General features: G+C 42.2%; 1 protein-coding gene and 1 pseudogene across 1 annotated transcript; both read right to left on the reverse strand.

Annotated features, from left to right (window-relative positions):
• Window positions 1–1,040: 1,040 nt before the first annotated feature.
• Rtca (RNA 3'-terminal phosphate cyclase) lies at window positions 1,041–23,541 on the reverse strand. Its single transcript, XM_051165581.1, has 11 exons — window positions 23,431–23,541; window positions 23,208–23,308; window positions 21,993–22,136; window positions 18,086–18,209; window positions 15,063–15,121; window positions 12,052–12,193; window positions 10,476–10,600; window positions 8,289–8,347; window positions 5,845–5,939; window positions 4,835–4,939; window positions 1,041–1,192 (listed from the first exon to the last, which is right to left on the reverse strand). The coding sequence occupies exons 1-11, from the start codon at window positions 23,473–23,475 to the stop codon at window positions 1,091–1,093; spliced, it is 1,101 nt and encodes a 366-aa protein (XP_051021538.1). The 5' UTR covers window positions 23,476–23,541; the 3' UTR covers window positions 1,041–1,090.
• LOC127206302 (40S ribosomal protein S13-like) lies at window positions 13,025–13,526 on the reverse strand (annotated as a pseudogene).
• Window positions 23,542–23,679: the final 138 nt, after the last annotated feature.

Consider the following 23,679-nt stretch of genomic DNA (forward strand, 5'->3'; position numbering starts at 1 on the left):
CTCCCAGTAGATGAGCAAAACATAGATTTGCTTCATAGATACAAACTCAAGACTCCCTGGATGTATTTCAGCACCCTCTCTGGATTAACTTGGACGGTTTGACTTATCAGCAGGTAAGGTCCGAGACAGATCCCTCCACACTGACACGAACTACACACACAGCACTGACATAACAGCATACCGAGCAGTGCTCTCGTAGCTGCACCCTCAGCTGCTTCCAAGGAGCAGGGAGCAATGTTAACCTAGATGCTGGCTAGGGGTGAAGGCGGCACAGTTCTGTTCCACAGGCACTCAACTATTCTGGAACACTCCAAGCCAAAGACAGACATACTTGGGATGACTGTGGCCAAATCTGCTAGGGTTAAAATGATGTGCTAAGATACTTAACGGAAGCACTTCTCTTGGGCACACCTGGATGGCCAGTCCCACTGTTCCTGCCCACTGGAGCCCTTATTATTTCCAGTAAGTGTCATTTGAATGCAAGCATTGTGATGCTACAACTATTGATCTGATAACCAAACAGCTACTAAATGTGTAATGGCATCTAAGTGGCATATATAATATTGATAATACTGGACAAAGAGATGATTCAGGTCACAAGTGGGACAGAACAAAAGGTGTGAGATTTTTTTCATGCTACTCAGAAAGAAGCTGTATCCAAAACTGATGAGTTATTTATGTTGAATTTTCTAGATAATATTCCTGGACTACAGTTGACTCTAGCTCAACTACAGAAAGTGGAAACTGCAGGTAAGGACACTAGTACACACAAATTACAGATCAAATCTATGTCCCTGGTTTAGTTTATTCCATTAAAAAAAGAAACAGGTCATACTAGGGGTATAAACAACACTTTATTTCAATACTTTAATATTGAAATTAACTATTATACATATCCGTCAAGTTTTATCTTTCACTGTCTGAATTTCAGGAGATATTCAACATAAATTGACCATGATGAAGCATTCTCAGCCACTGAAAGCACCATACTTTACGTCCTAACTGAGAGCCCTGTAACCGCTTACCCCCTGCGGTGCAGCGTGTGTGAGGAAAGTCAGTGCAGCATGGAGGCACAGCTTAAGTAAACACCCTAGAGATGTGGATTCGCCATCCCAATCCCTTCACACTCGATGATGTAAGTGTCCTTAGAGGCATCTTCTTCTTCTTCTGATTTCTTCACAGTAAATTTGGCCTGAAAGCAGAGGATTAGTGTGTAAGTGAGCATGAGAGGACAGAGGGACAATCCTAGAATTGAAGTTAAGGAAACAGCTATTGTCAAACCCATTTATTGAAGAAGGTACCCACATGAACAGAGCGACTCGTGAAGAAATCCAAAAGCTTGTTTTATTCTAGGACTGTGGTTCTTGTTCACTGTTGTGGAGTCTGTCAGAACCGAGAACCAGGCTCTGCTCCACACCCACCGACTAGGAGCATGAGGCGTGTGCAGCCAAGGGAAGTGGACTCTGGAACATTGACTGTTGCTGTTTACAAGGCACCTTTTCTCTTCCCTTTTGTTTTTCTAAAACATAGATCTGAATCATGTACCTGTCAGTATGACATTAAATTTTTCCTACCGATTTAATTCTGTAAATATATAATTCAAGAAGCTAGTCCAGAGAGGGTAGGTGGGGCGGAGGGGCGGTGACAAATACCCTCCATCACTGAGCTCACTGCTCTAGTTCTCACTTGTTAGCTAAAGCCAGCTGTGAACCACGTGGTCTCTGTCACCACGCTCTGGAAGTATCATTTTAAAGGCAGATGCAGTTCCTTTTTAACAAAGCTGAATTTAAGTCAAAACAACTGAATAGGCTTAAGATTCAGACAAAGGGATTTCAAGTATGCCTTAAGTTTTAGGAGTCTATAAAATACAGTTTGAAACCATTATTCTGTGGTCTTACTCCCAGCAATGTTCACAAGCTTTCAGTGTCTGTAGCAGTGCACTGTACCCGTGGACATCTAAAGCTCACTGTGAAAAGAGCAAACACTGAACACAGAACAAGGGAACCAAACTATGTAATTATGCGTTTGCACTTTTCAAATTACAAACATGAAAATATGAAACACAAGTGGTAAATAGGGAATCATTTCAAGTTTATGCTTAAGCCTAAAAGATGATATAGTTGAAGCCTCTGATTTTTACAGATGAGCTATCTGCACCAAAGCACAGAAAGACAAAGATACTTTGGCACAAGTCACCTAGTAAAATACAACAAAGAGCCCCGTGTGGGTGGTACAGCCCATATGCAGGAGGCTGAGGTAGGAGAATCTTGAGTTTCAAGCCAGCCTAGATTACACTTAGTAAGACCCCTTTTCCAGAAAAACATTTCCCTTCCCCTCTCGCCCCATCCATACACACGCAGTTGAGAAAGAAACAAGAATCACAAATCCCCAATTCAGGGTACTTTCTGCTGTACACTCACTCCAAGTAACATGTAACTGGCTACGAATATACTAAGTACTGTAAAACTGAAAACTATAATGAAAAAATTGGTATCAACTAGCAAGGACACCAATCTATGAGAGAAAAGAGAAATAACTGTAAATATAGCATAAGAAGAAATAAAAAGAAGTCAAGGGGGGCTGAAGAGATGAGCACTTACAAGCACTGCTTGTTCTTACAGAGGACCCAGATTCAATCCCAGCACCCACAGGGAGGTTCACAAGCTCTCTAACTCCAGGTCCAGAGGATCAAACACCCTCTTCTGGCTTCCCAGGGAACCAGACACAAATGTGGCATAGAGACATAAACATTGGCAAACCATTCATACATATAACATAAAGTAGAAATGAATTTAATAGGATAAAACTCAATGATAGAATGTTTGCACAACATGTGCAAATCATTGGTCTCAGGACAAAACAAAAACAAACAAACAAAATCACCACTAACAACAACAAAGGGAATCAAGATTATAAAATAACTAATTCATTCTTGTCTCAGACATAATTTACCTTTGATTCTCATCAGGCCTTTCCCAAGTTAAACAAAATCTATCTATTGCTTATAAAGACAGCAATCAAAAAGAGCAGAAGCTGTGAAGCACTGTACAGCGGGACAGGCAGGTGCCGGGGCTCTGCGCGCCCACACAGCTGTGATGCTTCAGGTCTAGTCAGCTGGTGAGCTATGACAGAGGACATAAAGAAAGCATCCGAGACAGTGTCTTATTAGACAGCACTGTGCCCTTCAAGCCCTGAGCCTCCGGACCCCACCTCCCAAGTGCTAGAAGTAAAAGCATGCACCACATGCCTGGCTCATTAAAAATATTCTTTTCTTTTTTGGGGGAGGGGAGGAGAAGGAGGGTTTAGACAGGGTTTTTCTATGTAGCCCTGGGTGTCCCAAAATTAATTCTGCAAACCAGGCTGAATTTGAACCCAGAGATCCATCTGCCTCTGTCCCCTAAGCACTGGGATTAAAGGTGTGTACCGTCACATGCCTTCAGGGTGTATTCATGTATGTGTGCACTAGTTTGCACGTGTTTCTCATTCTCTTTGTTATTTATTTATTTATTTATTTATTTTTGTTTTTTTATTGTTTTTTGTTTGTTTGAGACAGGGTTTCTCTGTCACACTGGCTGTCCTGGACTCTCTTTGTAAAGTGGGCTGGCCTTGAACTCACAGAGATGGGCCTACCTTTGCCTCCCTAGTGCTGGGATTAAAGGCAAGCACCACCATGCCCAGCCCACTTTTATTTTTAATTTCTTTTGTGTTTTAGTTTGTTTTATTCTTGTCTATTTTACTTGCTTGTTTGTTTTCATAAGGAAGGTGTGAGTTGTAAGTGTGGGAAGGTGGAGAGAACCTGAGAGGAGATGATAGAGGGGAAACCATGATCACAATATTTTGTGTGAAAATAAGTATTTTTAATTGAAGAAATAAAATAAAGAAGACTATTCTTCAGCAACTGGGATGTAGTTCTTCTATATTCCTTGTGTTGCTCTTCTTGTTTTGAAAGAGCCTCTGTCTTATAGCCTAGGCTGGTTTGAAATGTGCTGTATAGACAAAACCAACCTCTGACTCCCAGCTGCTAGATTACAGGCACTCACTAACATGCCTCCTGTGAATTACTTCTATAATTTCAAGAAAGTTAGCAACCTCATAAAACTCAAGTCATAAATCTTACAGAATTATAGAACAGAGAATAAAGCAGCTGGGTGTGGTGGTTCCTACGTATCCCAGCATGCCATAGGCTGAGGCCAGAGGACCACAAGTTCTACTGGTCTACCTAGGAAGCTCAAGGCAGGCCGAAAGATATACTAAGCCCTTGAGTCAATAAAACTAAATTAAAACCATGCAAAAGAATAAAAAAGAAATTCCAAAATAAAAACATGCTAAGTTTCTGGAAAAGAAACTGTGTACATTAGTAGTAACAAACAGTGAGAAGCAAGCTGAGAAAAAAAAAAAGAACTAAACAGTGGCTTTATTAGCTAAAGAAGTATTTTGTAAATGTTCTATTAAGAAGTTAACATTAACTTCACAGTGAAATATACATATATATGTATGAATGTATGTGTGTGTGTGTGTGTGTGTGTGTATAAATAAATAAAGTTAGGAGGCCTGAAGAAAAGGTATAACATGAGCTCACACAGTATTAAAAGCAGAATGCCTTCACTAATGCTGAGGACCATGGAGCCTCAGGGCCTCAGGAGCCTCCTGGTGTGCTCAAAACCCAGGCTGCTAGCAACAACCATAGACCTAAAACTACTCTGTGCCTCGTGTTACTCACCCATGGTATTTACACTGAGCCTGCCACACAGACGGCCCATGAGCAGCATCAGCTGTGAGTGCTAGTGGGCTTCCCATTTACTAACCCAGTCAGACTTTCTAACAGAGCACTCACCTTTGCTAGTTGTTCCGCAAAATGTATAGCAGTCTGTGTGTGGAGTGTGACTGGTCCTGTTTTTATTCTGGAAATTCCATTGGCCAGTGCCATGAAAATAATCAGCTGCCAAACAAAAACAAAGAAGAGCTCACAAATATGCAAATATTCAGAATTTCAAATTCTACAGCTGCTCATAAGGAAAATGCTATTAGAACCTAAAAAAGCTTTAGAAATAAATTATAAGAATAATTTTTATTTTCTTTATGTTTCCAGAAGCTTTAGACGGTACAGAGTGTGTGTTAACCAGAGTCTGTGGCTTGGTAAATGCTTAGCAAGGCTGACTTTAAAAAATTTTCATTTCAGAATCAAATAGAAAGCTGGATGTTGATTCACATAATGAGACCAAATATTTCTGCAAGCTGGCCTATACGGCAAGTTTTCTACCCTTCTAAATTCCATTTAAAAGGTAAAGGGAGACTAAGAATTCCTGAAAATATGTACTTAGGCAAGAAGGAGATGACTAAACATAAGGAAAACTGTCCCAAGAAAATGGTGAAGAAATCTTGAAGAGCACTTCCTCTCCTCCTTTCTTACTAGTTCTGAGCATCAGCCACAAGACTCCAGGCATGTTAGCAAGAAGAGCTCTGCCCCTGAGGCAGCCTGAGAACACATTTCTAAAGTAGACTGTGACTGGAGAGGAAGATGTGGCAGAAAGGAAACATACAAGCACCTTTTCTGCCAGGCCTGCTGGTGCACACCTGCAATCCTAACCCTCAGGAAGCCGAGGCACGATGGAGAACGTGAGGTTAGAGAGTCAAGAAGCTACAAGTAATCAACAGCACTTCACAATGCGAACACACTCTTGAGATCAGTTGAGTGCATGCGTGCTGGAAATACCTTGCATTGAGACCAAGAAAATGAAACTAAAGTGTCTGAATACTTGATGCCACAATTAAAGACATTTGTATGCAACACAATTATGTTCACATCTAGCATGGAAAAAGGATTTGATCTGAGAACGTCATTACCTGGTCTTGTAGATACTCGTCCACAGTGCCACCATGCCTAAGATTTGCTAATAACATTTCAGCAGCTTCAATTCCAACCTTGTCTGCATTCACACCTAAAACAGGCATAATAAATAATAAAGAAAATAATAACAAATTACTCCAAGTCACCCACCAAGTTTAACAACTAAATAAGGTGACACACACTTGAAATGCCAATACTTGGGAACCTAAACCAGAATTGTTCCAAGTCCTAGGGCAGCCTAGGCGAAAGTGAAATTCTGTCTCAGAAAAAAAAAAAACAAAAACAAAAAAAATCAAAAGCTTAATTGGTACATCTGAATTAGCACTGATGTAACATTTATTTTTTAAGCTTCTGAAGTTAACTGATGAATTTTTCAGAAAGGATCTCATGCTATTTATAATCTTATGAAACTTTAAAAATGTCAATGTGTCGATGGACAAGTGAACGAAAAATAGGTTGTTTAGTACCTGCTTCAAAAATACTAATTATGGAGCCAGTGAGATGGTTTAACGGGTAAATGCACCTGCAGTCAAGCCTGATGACCAACTTCAACTCCTAAGAAACACATAGTGAAAAGAGAGAACTGAGTTCTGAACATCGTCCTCTAATGTGTGCTCCACGGCAAGTATTTCTGAAACACTGCTCATGGGTTGGGGGCGTGACTCAGTGCGTGAACAGCTGCCCTGCACGTGTGAGGCCCTAGTTTACCCAGAACTATGAAAAACAAGTACAAAAACAAAACAAAAAGCAGATGTTGGACATGGCTACATTGTCAAGAGCACTGGATGTTCTTCCAGAGGACCCAGGTTCAATTTTCAGCACTCACACAATAGCTCACAACTGCCTGTAATTCTAGTTTCAGGGAATCCCATGCCATCTTCTGCTCTCCCAAGACACAAGGTATGTAGGCAAAACACTCATACATATAAAGCAAAATAATTTAATTTCTTAAAATTAATTATAAAGCCAGTTTATAACAAAGTTATAATCCAAGGCTATGCCTGTTTCCAATCTAAAACTTGTGATTTACACAAATTAGAATTAGTCACAGATCATTTCATCAGAATTGAAGGATTTTCACAGTATCCTTTTAAGAAGAAACAGCTAATATTGCCAGATCAACCATTGAACATTTCGTCCCCTTCACTGCTAAGCCCAGCATGTAAGGAGGCTGGTGCAGGAGGCTTGAACTTCAGGTTGGCCAGGGCTTTAGATCAAGACACCATTTCATACAAGTCCCAAACAAAAGAATCTGAACAGGTTCTAGCTCATTTTAAGTCATGCCCTTGTTCTCCCTCCCACCTTCCCGTGCATCCTAACTCTTCACAGAAAGGCGAATACAAAGTAAGTCTACCAGAAGTCCTGAACTCAAAGTCTCCTAAACACTCAGAACAAGGCTAACTTGGTTTGCACTTTATAACTTTACATTTGCCGGATCATATATATGATCAAATACGCATACACGCATAACACGCATACACACACCGTGAGAAAACTGTCCAGAAAAGTGGTATACAAAATCATCTTTGCGTGAGACAACCAGACAAATCTACCCTGTGAGGGATTGACTCTATTGGGGAAAAAAAAAAAGCCTAAACGTTTCCATAGTGTCGCACATCTTTAATTCCAGCATTCCGGAGGCAGAGGGAGGTTGATCTCTCTGAGTTTGAGGCTAGCCTGGTCCACAAAGTGAGTCCAGGACAGCCAGGGCTATTACACAGAGACACCCTGTCTTAAAAAAAAAAAAAAAAAAAGACAGAAAGAAAGAAAAAAGAGAAAAGAAAGAAAAAGAAAAGGCAAACAGAATTCTGTACTAAAGACAGACGAACAGGGCATGGTGGTGCATGCCTGCAATCCCACCACTTGGAAGCTAAGACAGGCAGATTGCCAGGCTGCATAGCGATTACCAGGCCAACGAGGGCTGAGCTTGTCTCAAGAAAACTGGATAGATTAATAAAGTAGAATTAAGAGTCAACAGCCATGACAGCCCAAAGCCATGCTAACATAAAAACAAGCAAATAGACAGATAAGTAAATAAATCCTACATTGTTTCTAGGCAACCTGCTCAAGTAATATGTGGGTATGTGTGTGTAACAATCTCTTCAGGAGCAAGGCTGGCCCTGGGGAACTGTGGGTATTTGGAAATGCACGCACGCTACAGTAGTCATTACTGAGGCATGGCATCTACAACTGAACAATGAAGTGGTTCAGAAATGTACACAGCGTATAAAAATGGTGCGCCTAGGAGAGGGTGTATGAGCGACTACTCAAGGCCCGAAAACTTGTCAAAATAAACTTTGATGAACTCTAAAACAGAATTAACTGGCTATCTTTTAAATGTCAGACATCCTTCTGCACAATGTATCCTGAGCAGATAAAGATATTCCTGTGAATATTCCCGTGGTAATGGGAATTACAGACCCCTTTCCTTCATGTATACCTCTTTTGCCAAGTGATGATCCAGCCAACAAGCAGCCAGTGGACGTCTCAGCAACAATGCTACATAGGGGGAAAAGGACAATTACCCACACTTTAACAGTCTAAATTCCTATAAATACAACACAAGAGACCAGCTACTGTTAAAAAAGCAAAATTAAATGTGGTCACCACACAGCAATAGTAAACTCCTCCCACAGACAGTCAAGTCACTAGCAATCTCCCTTCAGCCTTCATGGGGCAGTAGGATTCCTGTGGACAAGGTCTCAGCAAAGTCTAGTCTACTCGCACATAAAGAATGCCACCACCCTCACTACAGTTATTCTGTCATTAGCACTAAGTGGTTACAGGCACACAGTGGGGTAAGCACTCTATGGTTGCTTTAAATAAAAAGGTCTTCCTACAGACTTGATTTTTGTTCTGTTTATTTTAGGGAGCACTATGGAGAAGAAGGCAAGCACTTTCAACTCTGTTTCTGGATAAGGTGTTTGAAATACAAGTACCCACAAAATACTGCTCTACACTTCAAAAGCATCAACTGAAAACTTTTTGTAGGGCCTGACATGGTGGGCACACCTTTAATCCCGGTACTTGGGAGGCAGAGGCAGGTGGATCTCTGTGAGTTTGAGGCCAGCTCGGTCTACATAGAGTCCAGGACAGCCAAGGCTAAACAGAGAAACCCTGTCTCAAAATAAATAAATTAAAAAACAAAAAACAAAGAACAAAAAAACAAAAACATAATACTTTTAAAAGATAACATTACTGCCAGGGTGGTGCAGGCCTATAATCCCAGCACTCAAGAGGCAGAGGCAGTCAGATCTCTTTGAGTTCGAGGCCAGCCTGGTCTACAAAGCGAGTCCAGGACAGCCAGAGCTACGCAGAGAAACCCTGTCTAAAAAAACAAACAAACAAACAAACAGACAAAGCAAAAAGACAACAATACCATATTAAGTATTTATAAAGCAATTTCATACTTAAGGTATCTTTAAAAAACTAGAAACATTTCTGTTAGTGTTAGTTTCTAAGACTACTTTCTAACTAGCTTAAATATTTAAGGGGCCTATAGAGAAGGCACAGTGGTTAAGAAAACTGCTCCCCCAGAAGACCCCAGTTCAGTAAGCAGCGCTTACTTATGGCAGCTCACAACTGCTTGGAACTCAGCTCCAAGAGACCTGATGCCCTCTTCTGAACTCCACAGATGCCTTTACTCACATAAAGACATGCATAATATAACTACAATACTAAAATAAATCTTTAAAAAAAAGTAAGTTCATTATAACTGTGCCTCAATATTCATGGGGAGTTCATTCCAGGATCTCCACAGGGTACTAAGATCCAAGTCCTTGATTTAAATGGTACCTATCAATCGGCATTGTAATTCCAGCACTTGGGAGGCACCAGGATTGCTGAAAATCTGAGGCTAACCTGGAGACCCTGTCTCAGCAAACCAAATAACATGCTGGGCATGAGGCACATGCCTGTACTCCCAGAAAGGAAGCAAGAAGATCACAAGTTCAAGGCAATCCTTGGCTACACAGCAAGCTCGAGGTCAGGCCAGACCACATAAGACCTTGTTTCAAAACTCAAAAATCAAAAAGAAATGATGTAACACTGATACCAAACTTAAAAGCATACCCTCCCATATACTTTGAAGCATTTCTAGATTACTTGGAACAGTATTGTAATGTACATGCTTTGTAACAGTTGTCATGGTGTACTATTTAAGGAATGACAAGAGGGGAAAATGTCGGTATGCATTTAGAACGTAAACTTTTTTTTCCAAATACTTTTAACTGGAGTTGCTTGAATTGTAGACATGAAACCAATAGATAAAAGCCTACAAAGTACATCAGGAAAAAAACCCCCACAAAACCAGAATAACCATTTGTTTTCCATGGTTTGCTTTTATGTTTTGCTTTAAGACAGCATCTTGGTAAATAGTCCTAGTAGCCTTCAAATTTGCCTTGCAGATAAGGTCTAGGCTGCCCTCAAATTTGTGATGCTCTTGCCTACTCTCCTGAATTTGGGAAGTACAGCCATGTAACACCAAGCCTCAAGCAGAGGAATCACACTAAGTCACTGAACTGTTGGTTTAGGTAGAAATGTCCTTATAAATTTGTTGTAGAACCCTAAACCAAGCAAAAACCCTTTGACTTCAAAGTCTCAAAGAATTCTACGTCTGTGCTCTCACATGATTCCACTCCCATTGCCAAAGGCTTGGTCCCTGGCCTCCTGCACAGGCTGGATGCTGACATACAGGTCCCGGATCTCCTTCCTGATGCACCGCACAGCTGCCGCAGCCATGTCTTTTGCTACCTATTTTGGCAAACCAGAAAAGGAGAACAAATTTGTCACCGGTTATTTGGACAATTGATTTTAGTCTTTGAAAATCATATAAACATAGTTAACTTTTTCAAACTTCTAGAGAGCTCTAACTTTTAAGAAATATTTAAATAAAAAGACATTCAAATTAAGTTCTGGGGAACTGGAGTGATGGCTCAGCAGTTCAAAGCACTTGTTCTTGCAGAGGAGCTGGGGTCAGTTCCCAGCACCCACATGGTGGCTAACAACCATCCCTTAACTCCAGGTTCAGTGGATTTGACATCCTCTTCTGACCTCTGCAGGCCCAAGGCACATATATGGTATACATATATACATGCAGGCAAAATTCATAAAGACAAAACAAATTGGGGGCTGGAGCAATGGCTTAGCAGTTAAGAACACTGGCTACTCTTCCAGAGAACCCACATTCAATCCCAAACACCCATATGGCAGCTTATCACCATCTGTAACTCCAGTCCCAAGGGATCCAACACCCTCTTCTGGCCTCAAAAGGCACAGATGTACATGCAGGAAAAATATCTGACCACAAAAATAATAAAACAGAAGTTAAGAAACAAAGAAATAGGGGCTGGAGCAATGGCTGTGATGAAGAGCACTGGCTGCTCTTCCAGAGAACCAGGGTCAATTCCCAGCACCCACATGGCAGCTCACAACCATCTGTAACTCAAGTTCCAGTGGCTCTGACTCTCTCACGCAGACATATTTGCAGGCCAAAGGCCAGTGCTTATAAATAAATAAATATAGAATCTTAAAAATAAGTAAGTTTAAAATTTTTTAGTTACTTTTTTAAAAAAGTTCTGCCATGCAGAGTGGGACACACCTTTAATCCTAACATTTGGAAGGCAGAGACAAGTGGATCTCTGGGGGTTTGAGGCCAGCCTGGTCTAAACAGGGAATTCCAGGACAGCCGAGCTACACTAAGAAACTATTAGTCATAGTTGTTAATAAGTGTTTTGAATAATATAATGTACATACAAGCAAAGCAATTTTTACTGATTCTAAATAAAGGTAATAAAAAAATTTTTCTCAGGTTGGGCATACAACTCAGATAGCATAGTGTGTGCCTAGCATACATAAATCCTGGCATTTACTTGGGCCTGTAAATTCAAGGCCATCATTAGCTGTATCATAGCTACATGAATCCTGTTTTGAAAAAAACAAAATAACATTTTACAGACAGAGGCAAGAACAGTACTGAAAGTTCAAGACCATCTGGTCTACCCAGTAAGATCCAGGAAGCCTGGCCTATTCTTCAGACCCAGTTTTAAAACAATAAAACCCTCAAAAGAAAGAAAAAGAAACAAGGAAAATCTCAAGTTGTCTGAGACTCTTATTTTGAAACTAAAGAAAGTACTCTCAAAAATTTCCATGTAATAGTACTATCAAGGCGTCCATATACTTCCAAGAGCATTATGACAACTTACTTTTAGTGGCAAAACACCGGCAACAAAAGCTCTCCCATAAATCTTAGTCACAGAACCACGATCAGTCAGATTTATTGGGTCCAACTGTTTAACTGGTGACATTCGGACAATCACTTCGCCGCCCCCTTTTGGGTAATAGCCCCTAGGAAAAGTAGAACAAATACCTAGTCCATAACGAGTACATGACAGAGTAAAGCTTAACAATTCATTACAGTAACAGAACGATAGCCAAAGATACTTAATTTGTGGAAATTCATAGAAAGGTCTAAATAATACCTGCAATCTCAGATGGCTACTATGTGGTTGTAAGATCCACGTGACTACTGAGATCATGGGAGAAGTATAGCTCCGAGGTAGAGTGCATACTGAGCCTGTGCATGCGAGGCCCTGGGCTCACTCTCCCGGCTCCATGAGACTATTTCAAGTGCTCGGCATGAACAGCACAATGACTACCACTTTGGATAGTGCAGAGCATTTTTCTTCTACAGCAACTTTACCTCAAGAGTGCTGTTTGGGAGCGAGCTCTCCCACACTGGCTCTGCGAGGTTCTCTTTCCTAGGCCTAAAGCAACAGCTAGCACATGACAGGCACTCAGATTAATACCTGAGGAATAGCTAAGCAACTGGGGTACAATTTTAGCTCAGTTCTAGTCATTTACTGCAAATGCTGAGAATTGCTAGGCTTTCATCTTCAAGAATCTCAGCCTGGTTAGGAGATGACATAGTTTACAATCAACAAAGATTTTAAGTATGGCTGCAAAAAGGGTCAAACAGATGAACAAGAGTGAATGCATTTACAAAAATCCAAATAACTTTTTTAAATTTTAACTTATTATGTATACAGTATCCTGCCCACATGGAGGCCTGCAGGCCAGAAGAGGGCACCAGATCTCATTATAGATGGTTGTGAGGCACCATGTGGTTGCCGGGAATTGAACTCAGGACCTTTTAAAGAACAGACAGTGCTCTTTTTTTTTTTTTTTTTTTTTTTTAATTCAAAGTGATTTTATTGCTGTGCACACAAGAGAATTTATGCCACTAGAGCAGACGCTGTGGACGACTCGTATTCCCAATTGGGTGGGAGCACCCGCTTAGTCTTATAGTAACGAGTCAACTGATGAATTCTGCTCTCTATCAGAATCAGGCGGAATTTAGCATCCTTATCCTTTCTGTTCCTCTCAAAGTGCTTGCGGACACCAACGGCTTTCTTAATCAAGTGGTAGAGGTCCTCCGGGAGATCAGGGGCAAGGCCTTTGGACTTCAGGATTCTCAGGATTTTATTACCAGTCACAAAATGGACCTGTGCCACACCATGTGAGTCCCTCAGGATCACACCTATCTGGGAGGGGGTCAGCCCTTTCTCGGCTGGTTTGTAAATCTGTTCCTTCACGTCGTCAGACGTCAACATGGGGATGCTACGGCAGTAGGGCAGCGCCGACTGGACAGGCCCTTCCCGGGAGCGTGCATGCAACCCATGATGGCGGAGGTCTGGCAGCAAAGAGCCAGACAGTGCTCTTAACCTCTGAGCCATCTCTCCAGCCACTCCCCTCCAAAAATTTATTTTCTATTTTTAAATATGATTTCTAATTTTTAATGAGCAGGGGACAAACAACATGAATTTTAGAGTACAAAGTAGTTTAAGACTGCGGGTAACTTTACCAAGTTAGACTATGACACCTTGAAAGTAGAGGGAAGATTAAACGAGAGGAAACTGGGACAAGACCGTAAGGTATTAAGCTCCATGCAGAGCACTTCACTCTTGACACTGTACAGCACAGGACTGCAGCCCTAAAGGCTGGGCTTTCTTAGGAAGGCAATCTGACTGCACTGTGGAGCAGTCTCTTTTATGACCATATGGTGCCTAGTGCATTGCCACAGTGATCACATCGACTGTTAAGAGGCACGGATAATGCAGGGGGCATGGAGAACACAGGCATGGAGAACACAGGCATGTATAGCACCGGGGTGGATAACACAGGCATGGATAACACAGGGTGTATAACACAGGCATGCATAACACAGCATGGAGAACACAGGGGTGTGTAACACAGGCATGGATAACACAGGCATGGATAACACAGGCATGGATAACAGCATGGAGAACACAGAGATGGATAACACAGGCATGGATAACACAGGCGTGGATAACACAGGCATGGATAACACAGCATGGAGAACACAGGGGTGTATAACACAGGGGTGTATAACACAGGCATGGATAACACAGGCGTGGATAACACAGGGATGGATAACACAGGCGTGGATAACACAGGGATGGATAACACAGGCGTGGATAACAACACAGGGATGGATAACACAGGCGTGGATAACACAGGGTGTATAACACAGGCATGGATAACACAGGCATGGATAACACAGGCGTGGATAACACAGGGATAGATAACACAGGGTGTATAACACAGGCGTGGATAACACAGGCATGGATAACACAGGCATGGATAACACAGGGATAGATAACACAGGCGTGGATAACACAGGCATGGATAACACTAGCAATGAAGCTTTCCTCCTTGTAGAAATTCCCATGAAAATATTTCTCTCAAGAAACAAACAAATACCACAAATACCACTGGTAGCTGGCAAGGTCCCATAGCTCTACAGTTTATATCTTTAAGCCACAAAGTACAGTTACTTTCTATAAGAAATTTATCACAAAATACAATGCACTAAGAATATCAGAGTGCTGGGCACAGTGGCGCACACCTTTAATCCCAGCACTGGGAGAGGCAGAGACAGGCAGATCTCTGTGAGATTGAGGTCAACCTCATCTACAGAGTGAGTTCCAGAAGAGACAAGGCTACAGAGAAACCCTGTCTGGAAAACAAAGAAACACACACACAAAAAGTATCAAAGTAACAGTTCTCTAAATCTAACTTTTCCACTCTTAGAAAGGCTAAGGGCTGAGGAAGTAACTCAGCAGCAGTCACTGTGGTGGGTCCCAGCCTTGCCATCAGAAGGAAGGGGTAGGGCACTAAGAACTGAGTAGCTTACCTCATTTTAATGTCACAATTAAATATGAAGCCAAATTTCTCAGCGATTGGCTTGAAAACCTGAAAAAGTCAGTTGTTACTTTAGCCACCAGATGCACAGACTCACCAAGTTAAATTACTAAATTAAATTACGCTACGCAGTGAGCTAGTCAGTAGGTGATAGAGATACCCAGGAACAGCAAGTACTGAGAACAATTCTATGGTTCAAACAACAACAAAAATAACCTGTTACACAGCTACATGTTTAATGTTTAGTTAAGCAGGACTATATAAGTCTATCTAATAAAAAGAACAGCAGCTCCACACACCTGACCCAGGAAGGACTCTACAAGGCAATCCTCCCTGACAGTATCAATACAGTGTGCACTAAAAGCCATAAGAGGGCGCTGGGGAGCAGCTTCCATTATGCATTCTCAATTTTTTTCTTTAAAGATTTATTGTATATAGTATTCTGCTTACATGTACACCTGCAGGCCAGAAGAGGGCACCATATCTCATTATAGATGGTTGTAAGCCACCATGTGCTTGCTGAGAATTGAACTCAGGACCTTTGGAAGAGCAGCAGGCAGTGCTCTTACTCACTGAACCATCTCTCCAGCCCGCACTCTCAACTTTTAATACTGTTGAAATTTTACTAGCTATAAAACGCTTTACCTTTGCTGTTTCTTATATTAGACACATGTTTTCGTGGCATCCTAAGTTCTTCCCAAGCAATATTTAGATGACATGGCACCTGAGCAGAATTTACTAGATCATCCTCACCCTTCCTAATGCTACAACCCTTTAATACAGTGCCTCATGTCGCGGTGGCCTCCAACCACAAAGCCATTTCAATGCTACTTCATAACTGTGATTCTGCTACTACTATAAATTGTAATGTAATTATCGATATGCAGGATATCTGATATGTGACCCCATAAAGGGGTTAAGACCCACAGGTTGAGAACCACTGCCGTAAGGTGTCACGCATGTGTATGTGATACAATGACAATCACAGTTTATACAAGGCTATGCTCAAGTATCTGTAACGTTCTCATCTACTGGATTTTATAGAGAGTGGTTTCTTCTTTGTGAATTACTAGATAAAGTATCTTTTTGTTTGGTTTGGTTTTTTGAGATGGTGTTTCTCTGTGTAGCCATGATGCCCCTGATCTCTGTAGACCAGGCTGGCCTACAGAAAGATGTCTGCCTCTGTCTCCTTAGTGCTGGGATTAAAGGTGTATGCCACCAACCACCTGGCGACAGGTGACTTTCATTACACATGTCAGCATATTGATTAAAAGATGTCAGTGTTCAGAAGGAAACAGTATTTAAGCTGAAGCCTACAAATACACTTGAGATCTACCTGGGAGCTCCACTCACTTCTCTAGGCTATCTCCGTATGTGTAGGAGGTATAGATGGAATTACATTTTTTTTTTTTCAAAGACGGGAATGTTGATGTAGCCCAGGGCAGAGCACTTGCCTAACATGTGTAAAGCCCTGGGTTTTTCCCCAAATAGTTAAACTCAAATGGGGGGAGGGGTATAAAGCACAAAGATTATCTAGTGCTGGGTAGAATGCAGCTCTCACGGGGTAACAAAAAGGACAGGGCTGAAGAACATTTTGACAGTCTCTGCCATCTTAGTAGTAGTGAATTTGTTCAAAATTGCTGAAAGATGGAAGGAACTCAAGCGGCCTTCAATTCATGAAGAGATAGATAAGCTTGTTCATTCACAGAATAAAACCGCTTAGCCTTTACTGCAGTAACACTGAGTCTCAAATTTATTATGTAAGTGAAAGAAGCAGATCCAGGAGCTGGCAGTGGCGCTCAGTGGGTAGTGCGCATGCCTGGCACACAGGAGTCTGTGTTCACACTGCATAAACTGGTCTTGGTGGTACACACTTGTAACTCTGGCACTCTGGAGGTACAACCAGGAGGATCAGGTCCAAAGTCATCCTCCCCACATATACATATGGAGTTTAAGATTAGCTTGGGATATGTAAGACCCTATCTCAAAAGAGAGAAAAAAGGCCATCTTCTAAGGCTATACTGAGCATAGTACTTTATATGACATTGTAAAAAAGGCAAAACTAAACGACAAAATAGCATAGTGGCTGCCAGGATTTGTGGACAGAGTAGCTACAAAGGGTTTGTAATTTTATTTATTTATTTTGAATAAAATCATTCCCCATCTTAGTTGTGGAAGTTGGTTCATAGGTATATATTTGCACAAAATTCCTAAATTTATATTTAAAGGAGTAAATTTAATTGTAAAGAATTATGTCACCATAAGCCTATAGAAAAAACACTAATACAGATTGATTTTCCCTACCTGAAACTGCTCAAAAGCAGCACCACTTTGAGCGTGACTTTTTCAGCGTCTGTAGTACTTGTACACACACGATAAGATGCAAACATGAAGTTCACGCATGCTCACACATGTTATATACAGAACCTGAATGCCAACTCACAGTGACCTGAGCACCCGTGCTGTGATTGCAGCCCATCACATGAAGTCAGGTGGGAAATGTCCCGCTTGTGGCAAAATGCTGGTGCTCAAACAGTTTTGAATTTTGTAATATTTTTAAGAATTGTATTATTTGAATGTGTAGGGGGGCAGTATGTGTGTCACTACATTTGTTTGGCGGTCAAGAGGATAATTTTCAGGAGTCAGAACTGTCCTTTTTTGTGTTCTGAGGGCTGAACTCAGGCCATGAGCCTTGCATACTAAGTAATTTTCCCCCAATGAGCCATCTCACTGGCTCGAGTTCTGGAACACTTCATATTTCAGACTAGAGGAACTCAACCTGTACCACTTTTCTTCCCTATCAGCTTGCCGATACTAAAACAAAATAGGTGATTTATATGATAAGCGATATAATCTACACAGTTATACCTTTAGGTCCTTAAAAAAAACTCAGTATGAACACTAGCTTAACTCATAATGTAAACCCTAAAATAAACTAGAAAACACACATGAACAAGAATATCCATGAAAATATTCCAGACATATTTAAACAGAAAACACGAGGTCATCCCTTACCATCATGGTGTAGTCAATCTGTGGTGCCATTTCAGCATTAGTCCCGCCTTTTAAACGAAGTTCCGACGGAGAAGCAGCAAACAGAACACAAGGCATTGAAACCTGCATCAAGAGGCACACACTCCTAAGGAAGAGGCAGAACATGCTTAACTGGACAGTCTTTTGAGTCTCAGAATAACTGTACTCATTACTACACACCAGTGTGACTTGGAGAAGTTAGAAGCCACTGCAGTGTCTGAAGGGTAAAATCTTGACACTTAAGGAAGTAATTCAAAGTAGAAAGACAATAAGCAAACTGCACTGAGGTAATAAGTCAACGGTAAAAGGCTTCAGCCTCGGATTTGGGAAGCCTTTGGTTGAGTACCCTATACCACCCGGTGGGGGGAGGGGGAGAAGGTGGCCCAGCAGTAGTAGCACATGCCTTTAATTCCTAAACCTGGAAGGCAGAGGCAAGTAGATCTGAGTTTGAGGCCAACCTGGATTACAATGTGAGCTACCAGGGCTACACAGAGAAGCCCTGTCTCAAAAAACCAAAGGGAAAAAAAAAAAAAGAAGAAGAAAGAAAACCTTCAAACATTTTCTAAAAGTGTTCTTGTTTGTTTGAGACAGGGTTTCTCTGTGTAGCATTGGCTGTCCTGGACTCACTTTGTAGACCAGGCTGGCCTCGAACTCATCGATTTGCCTGTCTCTGCCTCCGAGTGCTGGGATTAAAGACGTGTATAAAAGTGTTCTTAAAAGCTGCAGTTTATAAAAATGCGCTCAGAACAGCCAAGATTAGAAATATTCACCACTTTTACCTGGGTTGTTACCATTCACAAGACACTATTCAAATATCAAGTCACAGGACTGTTCCTACCACACAGAATTTGTGACAGTACAGTCTTTTACAAAGACTGAAAACTGAATGTTTAACATGGACTTTTCTCTTTATAGCCAACATGTAGAGTTACAAAACGGAGTTACAGAAGGTAAAGTGTTTAAAAATGAAGTATTTGATCAGATTTTTTTATTATTATTTTTTTTTGAGCCAACGTTTCTCTGTGTATCCCTGGCTATCCTGCAACTTACTCTGGACTGGCTTCAAGGTCACAGAGACCCACCTGCCTCCTTCTCCCGAGTGATGGGATTAAAGATCTGTGCACCACACCCAGCTTGGCCAGATTTTTTAAATGAATGATTATTGACCTTCTTTAAAATGACAACAATGACATTCCTAGGGACAACAATGACATTTAAAGGGAATTGGAAATAGCATCTACAAGGGCTGGAGAGACGGCTCAGCGGTTAAAAGCACTGGCTATTCTTCCAAAGGACCTGGGCTCAATTCCCAGCAACCACATGGTAGCTCACAACTGTCTGTAAATCCAGTTCCAGGAGATCTGACACCCTCACACAGACATTTATGCAGGCAGTGTACATAAAATAAATGTACACCAATGTACACAAAATAAAAATAAATAAATTTTAAAACAGAAATAGCATCTACAATAAAACGAAATTAACATACTACAGATACACATGTCCTAAACTACAAGGTCTCTAATTGCTATGCCTGAATGCTTCTCAAAGGCACTCTGCTGTCTGTCTGTCCTTGGTGCTAATACTCTTCTAACAAATCTAGTACTCAAAGGGACACTTTAAGTCTGGATTACTGATAAGTAGTGTCATCAATCTCTAAATATTCATTGCTGAGTGATGCATGTAGCATCACAGAAGAAAATACAGGCAACGTAATATATTCTCCTTAGATGTGGGGAACAAACAAACCACAGTCTGTAACTTCTGTGCTGCTGTTCATGTTCTCCTAAGCAATCCAGCATTTAAAGAGCTTACATCTTCCTGGGTAAAGTCACAAGAATAAGGAACCACAAGACCAGGACAAAACTCACAGTAACCACGACCAGAGAGACAATGGCATGAGTGTGGTAAGTAGTGAACTGGGCTTTCTTGCTAGGACTCTACTACTGTTGCACTCCTATGTGGAACTGGACTATCGACCTCAAATTTAATCCTCTCCCTTTCTAGTCTATCAGGAGGCAAGGGCTGGAGAAATGACTCAGCCAGTAAAGCCATCTGCCACAAGGCTAATGGCATGCGTGACTGCCACGGGTTGTCCTCTGACCTCCACACCCACTCAAAGGCTTGCATGCACACATGTGAGTGCATGTGCGCACACGCACACAAATACAAATAAATAAATGAAATTTTTAAAAAATTAGGGCGCATAGCCAGGTAGTGGTGACGCACACCTTAAATCCTGGCCCTCGGGAGGCAGAGGCAGGGAGCTCTCTGTGGGTTTGAAGCCAGCCTGGTCTACAAAATGAATTCCAGGGCCACACAGTAAAACCCTGTTTGGGGAAAAACAAAGCAAAACAAAAGAGTTAAATTCTAATGCCAGTTTTTACCCTAACTCCAAAACAGTGGCAAATCACTTAACACCAGTGGAATTTGACTTCCTAAGTCACACCATGGCAGGTTTGCATTAATGTTTTCTCTTACAGTTTCAAATTCTATGACTATTTTAATTTTTAGAAGATAATTGTGACTTTTTCTTCCTTGTTTGCTAAGACACCTCAAATTCTTTCCTTAGGAAAGTTCCCAGTTGACAGATGTCATTTTAAACCCAATCACAGGCCCCTTTGCACAGCAGTCTACTTAAATTACAGTTCAGATCACATGTGTTATTAAACATCTTCCTAAAATAACCATAATCCATTAAAAAAGTTACTTCTGAACAAACTGACAAAAGTTTATAATGTCTTACTTTTTCTTTTCTTTCTTTTTATTTATTTATTTTTGTTTGTTTTGCTTTGTTTCTAGTTTTTCGAGACAGGATTTCTCTGTGTAGCCTTGGCTGCCCTGGACTCTCTCTGTAGACCCGGCTGGCCTGGAGGTCAAGAGATCTGCCTGCCTCTGCCTCCTGAGTGCTGGTTACAGGAACGTGCCACCCCGCCAGGCTTCCGTCAAATTCTTAGTAACAAAAAAAAACTACAGTTTAAAATAAATGCTACTCCAAAAAGCAATCAGAGGCTGGGGATGAGCCTCAGTGGCCAAGCACTTGCCCAGCATGCTTGAGGCACTGGGTTAGCACTCCAGTACCAGCGGCAAAGGAAACATGAGCCAAACAGCTCACAAAAGCAATCTACCACTGCTTCCTCGTCACATTCTGTCACTGTGGGGTTGGTTATATGAGGAATACTTAGGAATGGGTTAAGATGTCCATTTCCCAGAAGGCAGGGTGGTGTCTGCTGGGGGGGGGGGGCGGTGCTGTTTGTTTTCTGGTGGTAGAAAGTGGACCTGGCAACTTTCTCATGCTAATCAAGCACCCTACCACTGAATCAGGAGCCTCAATTTCCCTAGGGCAAAGGGGGTAATCAGGATATCTGAACTTTTTAGACTTGAGCATCTTCCCCTCCTGCAGTGCTAGAGAGTCACCCCAGGACCTTGGACACGCAAGGCAAGCCTCCAAATTTTTCTAGAGTTACATAGATATTTCACTAAGGCAATAAAGGAAAAACAGGTATAGTGTCACATACCTGTAATCTCAGCATCTCGGGGGCGGAGGACCTCAGCATCAATGTGGATTACATAGGGAGGCCTTGTCTCAAAAAAAAAAGCCGGGCATGGTGGCGCACGCCTTTAATCCCAGCACTTGGGAGGCAGAGGCAGAGGCACTGTGAGTTCAAGGCCAGCCTGGTCTACAAAGTGATTCCAGGATGGCCAAGGCTACACAGAGAAACCCTGTCTCAAAAAACAAAAACAAAAACAAAAACACAATCTGGATATATCAAAAAATATATATATATATCAAAACAACAACAACAAAAAAAAACTAAAGAGCATTCTCAGGAAGCAACAGAGCCTAGATCTGAATTCAGGTCTGCATGGGGCGTTCGGTGAGACGTACCCAGCTGTCTTGGTATCTGCTGTGTGGGGTCCACCTCTGATCTTCTCTGGGGTGAAGGTTATCTCTGTGGAGCCGATTTCTGCCCCCTCCAGGTGCCCATCACACAGATCTCGAACCATTTCCAGTCCAGATAAATGCTGAGGCCTTCAGGTCATAATACTGCATCAAAACGTGTGCGATCAGGCTGCCTACACCCCACTCTATGACACAGTTACAAAAGCCAACGGCCAGAGCACAGGCGTGTTGCTTCAAGGGCAGAACCTCATTCGAGGTTTTTAATACACTTGGGCTCACTGCTTAGAAGCAACTTCTTAAAGGTTTCAAGACCGGTTAGTTAGGCTACAAAAGAAATGCACCGGTGAACTGTCACAAATTACACATGTGAAAACAAAAAAACAAAACAAAACAAAAAAAAAATTAAAACCTTGCTAAACTAGAGGCTAGAAAGATGGCTGCTTTTCCAGAGGACCACAGTTCAGTTCCCAATACCCACACAACAGTTCACAACTGTCTCTAACTCCTGTTCCAGCCTCTCAGACAGACACACATACAGGCAAAACATCAACGGACATAAAATAAATGTTTTCTTAAAGTAAACTAAAACTACCTAAAAGCCACCAGTCTTGCTTGAATTTCACTGAATAACCAAGCCATGACACCAGGATGGCCTGAATTACGGCTCATCCCCTCAATTCCTACATTGAGGCCTCAACACACACAAAATGTGATCGTTTGAAAGAGACCCTCTAAAGTTAATAGTTAACTTCAAGTGAGGCTATCAGGGTGTGCGCTAATACAATTCGACTTCTATTATTATGAAAGGAAAGACTGATTGATGAGAGGGGCAGGGACGTAATTCAGGGGGCAGACGATTGCATAATTTGGGAGAGGCCTTAGGTTCCATTCCCAGAACCACATAAACTGCACATGGCAGCACAGAGCTGGAATCTTCCAATAATGATGATGATGATGATGATGACAATAATAATTATTAGAAGCTACAAGGAAAATACCATTGGCAAAATGCATGGACATACTACCCTGTTTCAATGTGTCCTAAGGACAACCTGCAGCTTGTCCTAGGGACAGGAAAGGGGGGCACTTTGGATATTGCCCAGAGCTCCTCTGCCCCACAACTAGGGCTGGGATCCCGGGAGTCCCAGACTAGAGACCCAAAGTCTGCGGCCCGGCCACCTGCCCGCCCACCCGCGGTACCTGAGGCCAGGCGTGCTGCGGCCGGCGCGGATCTTCTGCACGCGCAAGGGGAGGCCCAGGAGGCAGCTCAGGGCGGTGGAGACCCTGAGGATCTGGCCGCCCTGCAGAGCACCAGGGAGAAGAAACAACAGACGTTTAACAGAGGCCCGGCCGCCACAGCTCGCCCCGGCCACACACAGCCAGCCACACAGCTCGCTCTAGTCCCACGCAGCCCTGCACTTACCCCTTCCATGATCCCGCCGTCCACCTCCACCCGCTGCCCCTCCATCGCTGGCACGTGTGGGCCCGGGCCGCAGCGACCACGCCCCGGCTGCAACACGAAAAAAAAGAGGCGCCTACAAGCCAGCAGCCCGGACACTGCGCTTCCGGGCGAGCTCGCCGGAAGGAGAAGGAATTAGCGCCTCCTGGGAAGCCCTTCGTGCGAGAACGAATTCCTCAGTGGACCCGGCCCGCGGGCTGTACGCATGCGCTC

Source organism: Acomys russatus, chromosome 23, assembly GCF_903995435.1.
Source record: "Acomys russatus chromosome 23, mAcoRus1.1, whole genome shotgun sequence".
Classification (NCBI taxonomy): Eukaryota; Metazoa; Chordata; class Mammalia; order Rodentia; family Muridae; genus Acomys; species Acomys russatus.